This window comes from Mesocricetus auratus, unplaced genomic scaffold (genome assembly GCF_017639785.1).
Source record: "Mesocricetus auratus isolate SY011 unplaced genomic scaffold, BCM_Maur_2.0 Super-Scaffold_4256, whole genome shotgun sequence".
NCBI classification, from domain to species: domain Eukaryota; kingdom Metazoa; phylum Chordata; class Mammalia; order Rodentia; family Cricetidae; genus Mesocricetus; species Mesocricetus auratus.
The window spans coordinates 120,198,397-120,212,747 of NW_024429182.1; the positions used below are offsets into that span (position 1 = coordinate 120,198,397).

General features: G+C 37.7%; 1 protein-coding gene across 1 annotated transcript in view; it reads right to left on the bottom strand.

Moving 5' to 3' along the window:
* The window catches only part of Agbl1 (AGBL carboxypeptidase 1), a 519,496-nt gene that overhangs the window by 13,689 nt on the left and 491,456 nt on the right, over positions 1-14,351 (bottom strand). Inside the window, exon 20 of the mRNA XM_005077867.4 lies at positions 12,769-12,900. Within this exon, the coding sequence (XP_005077924.4) occupies positions 12,769-12,900 (132 nt within the window). The remainder of the gene's footprint in view (positions 1-12,768; positions 12,901-14,351) is intronic.

Genomic DNA, 14,351 nt, shown 5'->3' on the forward strand with positions numbered 1-14,351 from the left:
AAAAATCCTAGCACCAGGATTGAGAAACCCTCTTTTGAGTTGTTGGCCAGTGTTGCCAAGAGACTCCTAAAACACTATAGGCTCTTACACTAGTTCTTTGCAGTTCCCTGAAGTGGAAGGTAAGTCCATTATGTGGAAAATAACATAGGCTTCAGATTCAGGGTTCAGAGACCCCTGAGCTAGAACTGACCTGAATGCCTCTTCCTGTGGACTAGCTTTCATGAATCCAAAAGGAACTATGCAGGTTTCTAAACGTAGAAAGCTAATAATAATCCTACATAACTATTGTGCCTATGAACCATAACAATGAATACCCTAAAGGCATGATTGCCTAAACTGTGCAAAATTGGCACATATTCCTTGGTAATAAGTAACAGCTTCCTAATTGGACTTAAGGCCGCCTCAATAAAATGGAAATGGTGCCTGGTTCCAGAAACCTATACAACTACCCAAAGCTAGTGAAATCATAGATCTGGACTGAGAAATTTATAGCAACCTCTTTACTAAACAAGAATAGTTCCAGCAACAATCTAGAAAAACCTTATGATTGTCTCACTAGATGTTGAAAAAGTCTTTGACAAAATCCAACACTCCTTCATGACAAAAGTCTTATAAAGATCAGGGATAACAGGAGCATACCTCAACATGATAAAGGCAATATACAGTAACCCAACAGCCAACATCAAACTAAATGGAGAGAAAATCAACATGATTCCTCTAAAATCAGGAACAAGAGAAGGTTGTCCACTCTCACCATGTCTGTTCAATACTTTACTTGAAGTTCTAGCTAGAGCAATAAAATAAGAAAAGGAAATCAAGGGGATACAATTTGGAAAGGAAGAAGTCAAACTTTCACTATTTGCAGATGATATAATAGTTTACATTAGTGACCCAAAAGTTCTACCAGGGAACTTCTACAGCTGATAAACACCTTCAGCAAAATGGCAGGATACAAGATTAACTAAAACAAAAATCAGTAGCCCTACTATATAGAGATGATAAATGGGCTGAGAAAGACATCAGAGAAACATCACTCTTTACAATAGGCACACAACATAAAATATCTTGGAATAACTCTAGCCAAACATGTGAAAGACCTGTATGACAAGCCAAACATGTGAAAGAACTGTATGACAAGAACATTCTCTCTTTAAAGAAAGAAAGCAAAGAATATACCTGAAAACAGAGAGATCTCCCATTCTCTTGGATAAGTTAGATCAACCTAGTAAAAATGGCAATATTGCCAAAAGCAATCTATGGATTCAATGCAACTCCCATCAAAATCTCAGCACAATTCTTCAATACTCAACTTTACATAGAAAGTAAATATTTGTTCTTATACCCACACGTAAGTGTAGTCCATATCGTCATCAATGAAACTTCTCTTTGCAAGAGGAGACTGTTACAGAAAACCATAGCCAATCAAAATGCAGAGTTTTGTCCCAGTGGATGCACCTACAAAACAACTAATGCACTTAATCTCAGGGAACCCTGCAGGGGATATAGTGGAAAGATCACAAGAGACAGAGGTCAGGGAGTTAGCTGTGAACATATATCTCCTAGTGTTTTCAGAAGCTTTACCCATAAAGACTCACCAATATGATTGCCTGTACATGAATTGAAGAAGGATTACATCAAAGTAATGCCAAAGGGGAATAGGAGTGAAGGGACCACAAGGCCTCAACCCTACACAAAGAACCATACAAAAATAAGGAATCCTGAGAATGAGACTAATAATCTTCCTCTGATAAGAGTACATCGATTGGTTATCTTACTAAAAGAAAATGTCCTGCCCTGAAAACATGCAACTAAATAGGTTATATTTAGAAATATATGTGCACATACATATATGCATGTAACAACAGCTAATGAAAAAAGGGGTCATTAATTTGAAAGGTGGCAAGGAGAGGTGTATGGGAGAGCTGGAAGGAGAAGAAGGAAATGATGTAATGTGTGATAATCATAATACAAGCACATCTATCTCATTAGTGTGAATTTTTATAATCATATGCAATTAATCCAAAATTACGTATAAACCAATTAGCTATTTAAAACTAAATTTTCTTAAAAATTAATTCCAGCAAGTGTTTGGTTTGCATACCAATTTTATATACCAATATACTTAACATCACATAAAAGTCTCTCATGCAAAAGAACAGCCATAAGTGGGACACTTCGATCAGCATGTCAGGATGACATTTTCTTGAACTCTGCAGGTTTCTCTTAGGTTTTAAAATCATATAAATAATCCACTAAGATTATTCTCTTTCAATATTGTTCACCTATTCCAGCTCTCTTGTGTTCTAGATTGGCTTGTCAATATCAACACAAAAGCCTGCTGAGATTTTGATAGAATCTATAGTAAATGTGGAGAAAATTCCACCTCCAAAATAGTGGATCTTTCAATACATTAATTTGGCATTACCACCCATTTATTTTGGCCTCCTTCAACTCCTATGACTGTTTTTGAAGTTTTAACATGTTAACTCTTCTCTACTAAACCTACTACTAATTAGTTTGATGATGATATTATTGCAAATGGATTTTGTTTCCGGATTATTTCTTTTCTATATAGAAATATCACACCAGATTTTTATATTGATCACATACCTTGCTCTGTTGCTAAACTTGCATAGTGGGTTCAATAGTTTATGTATGAGGATTCCTTAGAATTTTAAACACATCATAAATTCATAAATATTCTACCTCTTTCCTAAATGATTCCCTTTAATACTTTGCTTGTGTTGTGCTTGCTAGAATACATATCAATGTCTTGAACAAAGTGGCAATAGCAAACATTCCTGCTTTGTTCCTACTTTTATAGGAAAAATATTCATGCTTTTACCATTAATTATAAGACTATTTGTTACACTTAAAATTTCCTTTATTTTCTTGTGCAGGGAATGGGTGCTTTACTTCCTAGGGAAGTCAAGCTGCAATTGGTACTTTCTACCATATGGATCCCAACTCTTAAATTCCCCTTTTCATTATCAATTATGAGATGGGGATGTTCTTCTGTGTGCTGTGAATAAACTTCTGTCCGCAAATATGAGATTTTTTGTTATTAAACACTTTTAAAATGATTTATTTTATTTTATGTGTTGAGTGTTTTTTCTTTTTGTTTAAATTAGAAACAAGCCTGCTTCATATGTCAATCTCAGCTCCCTTTCCCTCTCTTCCTCCCCCGCCCCCAACCAGCCCCACATCCCATCTTCCCTCTGCTCCCCAAGGAGTTTGAGGTCCTCCATGCGGGATCCCCAGAGTCTTTCATATCATCCTGCGCAGGGCCCAGGTCCTCCTCCATGTGTCCTAGCTGGGAGCATATCCCTCTATGTGGAATGGGCTCCCAAAATCCATTTATACGCCAGGGATAAATACTGATTCACTAGGATAGGCCCCACAGATTGACAAGGCCTCATCACTGACATCCACGTTCTGGGGTTCTGGATCAGAAACATGCTGGCATCTAAACCATCAGTCTAGGGTCCATGAGCTCCCCCTTGTTCAGATTCTGCTTCTGTGGGCTTCAACAGACCAGTCTTGACTACCTTGCCCATCAGTCTTCCCTCTCTGACACTGGGTTCCAGGAGGTCAGCTCAGTGTTTAGCTGTGGGCATCTGCCTCTGCTTCCATCAGCAACCGGATGAAGGCTCTATGATGGCACATAAGTTAGTCATCAATCTCATTATAGGGGAAGGATATTTAAGATAGTCTCTCCACTATTGATTAGGAGATTTGATTTTTTATTTCACCATAATTTTTTTATTTCAATTAGAAACAAGCTTGCTTCACATGTCAATCCCAGTTCCCTCTCCCTCCCCCCTCCCCTTCCTATGTGGAGGGGGAGGAGATTTGATTTTAAATTAGTATTTTTTGTTAAGTGCTTTTTCAGTATATTTAAGATGATGCAGTCTGTTATTTGTCTGAAAAAATATGATAGTATTTAATTTTACCTTCATGAGATAAAGCCCTACTTTGTCACAGTACAAAATGTTTTACATGCTGCAGGATTGACTTGTTAATACTTTGGAAGATAGTTCTGCATAGGTGTTTCTGAGAATCACTGAGCTGTCCCTATCTCTCCTTGTAATATCTTTTTCATGGCTTTAGGATTAGGGTAATTCAGGCTATATGAATCAAGCATTCTTCTTTTTTCTGAATGATTGTTTCCTTTTTACAGTGAATATTACCTACTTCTTGAGAGTTGCCTAGAATTCACCAAGAAAGTTATTTGGGTCTGGGTTTTGACTTGTGGCATGTTTTTAATTTTTAATTCAATTTATTTCTTCTTAATATACTTAGATTTTCTGTCATAGTTTATATCCTAAAATTTATGCATTTGACTTGTAGCTATTAACAAAAAAGCTCTTACTAATTTAGGTTCTGTAGAGAAGCCCCCTTCTTTCATTCACGACCAGTAACTTATATTTTTGTTCTTGACTGATGCATCACCATTTATCTTCAAATAATTCAAGTTAGAATACATGGAGTTGTTTACTGTTATTTTTTAATATTTCCCTCCCTCCTCTCTCTCTCTCTCTCTCTCTTCTGTATCTGTGTGTTTCTATATGATGTGTGTGTACATATGTCATATGGGTATCAAGGGACAACCTCGAGTGTCAGTCCTAATCTTCCACAGTGCCTGAGACATGGTCTCTTTGTTTTTTTTACCACTGAGTACATCAATCAGGTCAGTTGTCCATCAATCTGGGGCTTCTCCTTTTTCTGCTTCCTATCTCCCTCTAGGCATGCCAGGATTACACAGGCACACTGCCATGTCTGGTTTTACTTGGGTCCTGGTAACTTGAACTAAGTTTCTTGTGCTTGGCTAGCAACCACTTTGCCTATAGAACCATTTCCATTTTCTTATTCCTTATCTGATTTCTATTTTATTTCTCTTGGCTTTCTTTTTCCTTTCCCCTTTCTCTCCCTAATTTTTCCTTCCTTTTTCATTTTCTTTTTTTTCTCCTCCTCCTTCTCCCCATCCCTCTTTTTCTCATCTTACCTAAGGAAATATGTGCTTGCTTATTGATTTTTCAAAATTATATGCATGCCTATGTGTGTGTCTCTCTTGTGTGTAACAGTGTAGGTGTGTACATGTGAGTGTGGTTGACCTCTGATGCCAGAGGTGTGAAGTTTTCTGAGCTATAGTTTAAGTTACAAGTAGCTGTGAACTTGCCCAAATAGTATGAATTTAACTGGGTCCTCTACAATAGGGGTATGTGCTCTTAGCCACTGAGCCATCATTCTGCCCGCCCAACGTCTGCCCTTTACTCCCTTCTATTTAATTCCAAATATGCAGGCTTAGGTGACTGTTTTAAGATCTTCCTTTCTAATAAAGCATCCAAAGCTATATATTTCTCCCTCTTTGTTACATAGCTATATGTCACAAATTCTGATGTACTGTATTTTCATTGTTAATGAGATCAAGAGATTTTCTAATTTCTCTTCATATTTCCTCTTTTAGCCACCAATTAATTTTTTAAAAAGCTGTTTATCTTGCAAAAATTCAGAGATATCACGTCCCTTGCAAACTTGATTTGTAATTAACTCTGCTGCTGCAGGTAGTTAATTTTCTATTATTTTGGGTTGTTTTGTTTTTAATAATGTCTGGACATTAGTTTCTCAGCCACCAAGTTCCTAGCCTGGGCAGATCTTGGTTTTTATTCAAGAAAGTGTATGCCCTCATTATGAACAAATATCATATATGTATGGTCAAGTCACATACTCTAAAAAACTGACTTTCTGTTTAGGTAACGTATCATTCCTGAAGAGAAGAGTAATGAACTATCCAAACTTTAGCATTAAATTTTAATGTTTCTCTGCGTGTTTCAGGCTGATGTATCATTATCATGTCCTTCTGCTTTCCTTTTGAGAACAAGTTAACCTTCCTGTCGGTAAACTATCTCTGTCATTAAAATCTATGTTTTCTAATCTCAGTATCACTGGTCCCTGGAATAGGGATTTCTTGCCTAATAAATCTCTTCCTCACTATGCTTTCATCATTTTAGGAGAATTTGCTCTCTTACAAACAGCATGTAATTGAGGATTTTTAATTGTCTTAGACACTTTGCCTTTTGTCCATTCATGTATACCATCATCACTTATTTTCAGATATTAACTGCTCTTCTGCTATTTCTTTTTTGTTATTATGTTTTTATTTATTTCTGTTCCTTTATCATTTACATTTATTCTTTACATGTTTATCATAATAATTATTTTCTTGCATTTACATTGCTAAATTTGATGCTATTCTCCACAACTAAAAGTTTGCTGTTTTTTTCTTTTTTAACACAACATTTTTAACATTTATTTTAATTTTTATTTTATGTACATTGTTGTGAAGGTTTCAGATCTCCTGGGAACTGGAGTTATAGATAGTAGTGAGCTGCTATGTGAGTGCTGGGAATTAAACCCAGGACCTCTAGAAGAATAGTCAGTTCTCTTAACCACTGTGTCATCATTCCAGCCCCTTGCTTACTTTTCTTGTATAGTTTTTCTCCATTCTTTTAACTGAATAATTTTGAATATGTCAAGTTTATGGATTCATTGTCTTAGAATCTCATACTGATGATAATCCTATCAATTTCATTCTTGGCTTTGGTTATATTACTTTGCAAGCCTAGATTTCCTCCTTTTTCTTATTTTCTTTTTGTTGTCAATTATCTACAAATTGCCTATATGCAAAGTCATTGTTACTACTTTTAACAGTAAATTTTGAAAATAGCCATCTTTAGTTGTTTGAACATAGCTTTACCTGTTGAGTTCCCCGAGTCAATTTCTATTGGCTGCAATGTCTCCTGAATAAGGCTCACACGACTAAATCTCACAGTCTTCAAAATCTTTGAAGCTTTTAGTGGAAAAAATGAGTAAATCATATATTTTACTTTGTGATCCTATCTCCCTCTCCCTCTCCCTCTCCCTCTCCCTCTCCCTCTCCCTCTCCCTCTCCCTCTCCCTCTCCCTCTCCCTCTCCCTCTCCCTCTCCTTCTCCTTCTCCTTCTTCTTCTTCTTCGTTTTTCAAGACAGGGTTTCTGTGTATTGTTTTGGAGGCTGTCCTGGAACTCTCTCTGTAGACCAGGCTGGTCTTGAACCCACAGAGATCCGCTTGCCACTGCCTCCCAAGTGCTGGGATTAAAAGCATGCACCACCAACGCCTAGCCTATTTTCTTTTTTATGTGTCTTTTTAGAATTTTACTACTTCTCTAGACTAATCTGGAGAATCTCATTTTCATTGCAATATGTATCACAGCATGGATGACTTTTTTTTTTCTTTTGGTTTTTACGAGACAGGGTTTCTCTGTATTGTTTTGGAGGCTATCGGTCCAGCCCGGCCTTGAACTCACAGAGATCCGCCTGCCTCTGCCTCCCGAGTGCTGGGATTAAAGTCGTGTGCCACCACTGCCCAGTGCATGGATGACTTTTTAAGATGTATATTTAAATTTGTTACTTGTCTGTATCTGCTAAAAATGGTGACTACCTAATAATGTGGGCCAAAGTTGCCCCCCAACATCTTAAACCCCTGCAGCTTCCCTCTTCTTTGTGATTGGTTTATAGGTGTCTTTGGAGGACAAAGCTGCGGTCACTTTTCAAATACGTGAGACTTTTTCTATTCACTGGGCTCTCTGAAGTTTCCCTCCACATACACATATTTTCCCATAACCCCAGATTACACAAAGGCAATATGTTGGTGTTTTTATTATTCTCACATCTGGATCTTGGGGCATATTTTTGCCTATCCTGTATACGTGTCACTCTACCGCTCTCTCTCAATATGCACATGTATGTGTAAGAGGCAGAATGTGTGTATGACCTTACCCAGATGTTTTTTGTTTTAAAATTATGTTTTCATGTACTATATTCTGAGTATGATTTCTCCACCCCCCAACATCTTCCACATCCTTTTCCACCTCCCCACCCAACCAAACCCACACCCATCCCCAGTCTTACTAGGAAAAAATAGGCGTCCTAAAAAATAACAATAAAAACAAACAAACTAGAATCAGACAGAACAAACAACAAAAAAGCCAAAGAAAAAGTACAAGAAACACATAGAGACACAAAGACACAGACATATGCACACAGAGAAAATTCATAAAAACAAAATTGGAAACCATACTGCATAAGCAAAAGACCTGTAAGGTTACAAAGAAAAAAGAAAAAAAACTTGCAAAGCAATGTGATAAAACAATCCTCCAAAAATACCACTGAGTTCATTTTATGTTGGTCATCTACCGTTTGGCATGAAGTAGATGTCCTGTCCATAATTGTGATTTATATACCCAGTGAGACACCATTGGGGTACAGTAATTATCAGTTGGAGATAGCTTTGGGATTAGGGATGGGCACTTGTATCCACTTCCCTTCTCAGTACTGGCACCCGAGTTAGGCTTACTTCTATGCTGCCACAGTCTCCAAAAGTTAATATGTGCATCAGTCCTGTTCTGCACAGAAGCCCTAGTTTCCTTGGAGTCTTGTACCTACCACTGTCTCCTACAATTGCTCCCTCTCTTCTTCCACAGAGTTTCCTGAGCCCAGAAGGGATGATTTGATGGAAATATGTCCTTTAGGAATAAGTGTTTCAAGGTCTCTAACTCTCTGCACACTGTCCAATTGTGAGTCTCTGTACTTGTTCCCACATATTGTAAGGGGAAAGTCTCTGAGCTGAGCATAATACTTGTCTATGAAATTGACAGAATGTCATCAGGAGTCCTTTTATGTTTTGCTGTGTTCCTGCAGCAGAACAGTGGTTTTTTTGTTTCCCAAATGGCACATCTCATCCCAAGTTCTTGGCCACCCAGGCAGTGTCAGCCATGGGTTCTATCTCATGGAGTGGACTTATCCAATCAGACAGTGGATGGTTACTCTCACAACGTTCGTGCCACGGTTGCACCTACATGTCTTTCAGGCAGGTGATCATTGTCAAATTGAAAGACTTGTAGTGCGGTTGGTGTATTTTGGTAGAGTGCAGAGTACCTTCCAGTATCATGAACACTAGTCTGTAGGGGTGAAAGCTTAGTTAGGAATCAGGCTGACTTCTCCACATTCAGTGAGTGCACTGTGCAGCTGTTATCTTCAGCAATCAGGCAATCATGGAGAGGAGCTGATAACTTTGGCATTAGCCTGGGTTGTTTGGGGGTTTCCATAGGAACACTTTGACCAAAAACTCAACTAGACATAACCCATTTCTAGAACTTGGGTTTCATTTGGAGGCAAGAGATGTCTAATTGGGGCATTGTCTTTCCTGCTACTTACTGACATTTTTAAAGCTGTTCCTTTGCTTCACTTTTCTCTGCTTTGCTTTGATGTGGGGCCTTACTACCCAGCTCATGTAGTCCTAAACTTTTCATACCCCTGGCTCAGCTGTACCAATACTAAACATGTTTGCTACCATGCCTAGCTCTGAGTTGTATAGATATGATGAAATATAAATCTAAAAATGGTTATAAAAACGATTAAGTAAGTCAGATTTGGGGTGTTTGTGTACAAAAATCAAGGAGTTTTCAAGACTGAAATTTCTCCATCTATATTTATTCAGGTGCCAGAGGCTGAAAATTACTTTTGTTAATTTTTTTCTTTCTTATAATTGTGTTTTCCAACATGTATTCACTGACCTGTTTTTAGTAATACAACTAGAAGTCCAAATATGTTTGATTAATAAAAGTTGAAAAAATATTTTGAGTGAACATGAAATGTGTTTGCCATTTTGACACTGATATTAAAGGAGAAAATTCCAGTGATTGAGTTGCTCTATTTGATATGTAAATACACTCTCAGACTGTGATTCCTGGCAAATGAGAGGACTATAAACATGTCTTGTGTAGAAGGTCTTTCCAAGGTCTCCATCTCCTCATGACAAAGTGAATCAGCCCTCTCAAATCTGAAAAGATCCAGTTGCACACACACAAAACATTTTAGGATAAACACTAAAATAAAATTCATTATTTATATTACTGTTCCTTGGATTTAAAATAGCAGTGGTGGATGGAGATACATATTAAGCAGGAACTGAGGAACTGCAAAGCAAGGCTGTTAAGAGCAAATAAAAGGACTAATATTTTAATAACATTGTCACTAAACACTACTGAACTTGCTCTCAGAGGCAGAAACTGTGTTTCACCTGATCATCATACTAATCATGCCTTTTGTTTTACTTGACACAAAACTGAGCTCAAATTATTTATTGCATTGATTATATAATATAACATAGCATAAACAACTTAATTATTCATTAAAACTCAAGTACAGAGGACAAGAACCCACCCTGTAGTTGGTCAACTAGATGTTTAATCTCAGTTATCAGCTTGATGAGATACAAAATCAGCTGGGAGATAGACTTTTGAGTATTGCTCTATTCTTGTAGGGAATTCTCTTGATTGGAATGATTGAGGTGGGGAGATTGACCCATTATGAGTGGCTCCAGTCTCTAGACTGGGATCCTGGACTGTATAAAAATGAAGAACACTAAGTACAGCATATCTCTTTCTCTCCCTGCTGCCTGACTAAAGGTGTAATGTGACTTTAAACTTCTGCTGCCTTGACTTTCTGGTCATTAAACACTGTACTTCAAACTGTGAACTAAGAAAGCCCTGTGTTCCCAATGTTGCTTTGATTGGGGTATTTTAACACAGCAAAAGAGAACTAAGACAGTTGCGATGCCTAGCCTTTGGTCAATTTGATGTTCTCTTTGTACTGAAGAGCTCTTGGGCTCTATTTCTTCTCACTTCTTCATGTAGATAATTGTCTACAATCCACAACCCCAGAGAAGTTAGGAAATAAGAAGGACCCTAAGACAGTCAAGGATCCTGGAGAAGGAGAAAGGGACACGTTCCCCTGAGCAAATTGGGAGCACAGGGGGAGGGGGTATGGAGGTTGGAAAAAGAAGAGGGAAGAAGGGGAGGGGGAGGAGAATATGAGGGATCAGGAGGATGGAGTTGGGGGAAGAATAGAGAAGGAGAGCAAGAAAAGAGACACCTTAATAGAAGGAACCATTATAGTTATAAAGAGAAATCTGGCACTAGAGAAATGTCAAGGGATCCACAAGGATGACCCCAACTAAGAATCTAAGCAATGTTGAAGAGGCTACCTTAAATGCCCTTTCCCTGTAATGAGATTAATGACTACTTTAAATGCATCATAGAGCCTTCACCCAGTAGCTGATGGAAGCAGAAGCAGTGATTCACAGCCAAGCACTGAGACAAAGTCCTGGAATCCAATTGTAGAGAGGAAGGAGTGATGAGCAAAGGGGCCAAGACCGTGGTGGGGAAATACACAGAAACAGCTGATCTGAACAAGTGGGAGCTCATAGACCTCAGGCTGACAGCTGAGGAACCAGCATAGAATAGAACCAGGTCCCCTGAATGTGGGTGTCAGTTGGGAGGCCTGGGAAGTCTATGGGCCCTTTGCCAATGGAACCAGTATTTACCATGCTTTTTGGAGCCTATTCCCTATGGCTCCCTATGGGCCTAGATACTTGGGAAAGGGGTAGATCCTGCCCCAAATAATGTGACAGACTTTTATTATCCCCCATGGGATACCCCATGCTCCCTGGGGAGTGGAATTGGGGGAGGCATGGGAGGATGGGAGGGAGAAGGAACTGGGATTGGTATGTAAAAGAGGATTGTTTTTAATTTAAATATGAATTCATTTTTAAAAACACAAGGAAAATATTTCTAGGTGATATTAATTTGGTGACTGTTTGCTTCCCTTATGGTCTTTTGCTTTATTTTATTATATTATATTTTATTTTTTGAGAAGTGGTTCATTTTGATTCATTTTGGTTCTTCATTATTTGATTGTTTGTTTTTTTTAATTTTGTTTTGTTTGAGAATGGTTCTCACTACAATGATCAAGCTGGTCTTCAACTTAGAATCTTTCAACATAAGCCTTTTAGTACTAATAATAAGTTTATGGGCCACTGCTCCCTCTCAGTTTGGTGGGCTTTTATTTCTTTTAATACCTTAGAGAAGAATCTTTGTGTACAGTAAATTATAATACTCAGAATAATAAAAGATTTGACAAAACTTGGTATCATCATGATCTTCTTTCTTCTCTTCATAAACTAGAAGCAAAGACTGGTCTTAGTTTGTATTTGGACAGCTTTGTAAATTCCATTGTTTCTCTTCTTGATGCCCTATCCTGACATGGAATGGTGCCCCTTTGTTTCCCCTACTTAACTTTCTCTTTATTGTAGTGTGAATGTACAGCAGTCCATACCACAGGAGCCCACTTAATATAAACTTGGGTTCAGTGGATAACTGTTATGTTTGTCAAAGAATATTCATGCCAAGTGACATTAGTCAACTAAGATTTTGGGTGTGCTCAGTCCTTTGTATTTTATTAAGGTTTTGTGTACAGGGTAATTATCTTCTTCCCATAATCTTTGTGAAAGAAACGGTGTTTTTACTATCTTTATTTTGTATGTGACAGAATGATAATTCACAGAGTTAAAAATTACAAAACCAGATGTTAAAATAAGGTTTCTTGTCACCAATTCCCTTTTCCATAGAGATGACAAAAATACCATTACCAGATAGTGTGATATTATTCAACACAAGTGTAGAGAGGATATAGAAACCTCTGTTCTGCTAGCATTATAACTATATGGGTATAATAATCCAGATAGTTATTTTAAGAGAAAAATGGAGGAATGGGAACTAAAGGTCTAAGCCAGTAGTACAGCATCTGTCTAGAAACAAAAATGAGTGATAATGGGAACTCAAAGTAAAGTGGTCAAAGTATACCGTATTATCCAATAGCGTGACTTACCCTGTAGCCAACATCCTCCACTAGGGCAGATCCACCCACAGTACAGCCTGCTTGCCACAAAGTTTCTTTCATGCTGCAACCGTAAAGGAATACATTCTTCTTTTGGGAGTGACCATGGAAATCACAGAAGACCTACAATAAGCAACAGAAAAGAGAAAATAAAGTGCACTGGCCTCTTACAATTTTAAAATGTCAAAGTTGTCAGGAGACTGCTGTTTACTCAGAGTAACCAGCTATGTGTGAGAGTAGTGCAGGTTCTGGCACAGCTACACTGAAAACTCTCAGGGAAGAAGGTAGATTGCTGGGCTCCTAGGAGGGAACCAAATGTAAAGAAATGCATGGCATGATGAGCTCTTTTGAAAAGTTCCCTTATGATAGGGTCACAGACCAAAAAAAAAAAAAAAAAAGAGAGAGAGAGAAACAACAGTGGTTATAAAAGTATAATGTGAAAAATTTAAAAACTGAAAAGTAAACAGAAAAGGCCCTTTTAAGGGACTGTATCCAATATATAAAGAATAATCATTGGGATTATTCTCCAGGTTCTGATGTGAAAAATAAAGCCTCAAAAACTCAATGGTTTTGCAAACTCACTTTTTTAAATTCATGCTACAGATAACTATGAGGCTACACTATATAACTTACTTTAGGGTTTAAGCTGAGAGAGAAACACTAGTTTGGTATATGCTAGTTTGTGACAAAGAGAAAAGTGATAGGGAAGGCAAACTCCTGTTTTACCTGTTGAAGCTTTTCCTAAAACAAAACAAATATCTGCTCAATTGATCCAAAGAAGTTAGATGGTTTGCCTCACCAGTGTGGCAGGGAAATATTTTTTTTCATGTTTTCTTGGCAAGTTACAATAAAGTGGTCAGTGATGGAAAATCCTGAAAAAATGTGTTAATAATTAAGAAAAATATGGAATCCAAAAGATGACCCCAAAATGTCCCCATTGCACATGTAAGGACATTCACAATTCACCGTGTACCTTCTCAATTTGAACTTAGTCATATGGTACTTCTTATTAAGACTGAACAAGCTGAGGTTTACAATCTACTTGTACTTAAATTCGCTGTCCTGTTGCCAGCTCCAGGCCACACTCATCAGACCAGAAAAATCCTTCAGCTGGCATAGATGATTCCCACTCAAGATCGATAACTTTAATTCATAGCTTTTGTTAATGTCACTAAGATTGGGGGTCCTTTCTTATCTAACAAGAGCTAAGTACTACATTAATTTTTTAATCAAAATAAACACTTCCCACCATTTTCCATGCAAGATATACAACTAGCCTCCCTTGAAGAAGTTGTACCAAGAATTACTGTCTAAGAGTATCAGAATTCCAGTCCAGAGCTCATTACACTTTCTAGATTCCATATTTGCCTTCACCTTCTCCCTAAAGAGAAGGAGAAAACAAAGGAAAAATGAAGGAAAGTCTTCTCCATTGGTTGGAAGCCAAACTAAGATTCCCATCAAACATTCAAATGGAAATGGATGAAAAGAATACACACAACAGGTTCTTTTTCGTAACAAGCCGGAAGTGCTACTGGGAGACTATATCTTGCAGGTCTGGTCAGGAGGCTGATTAG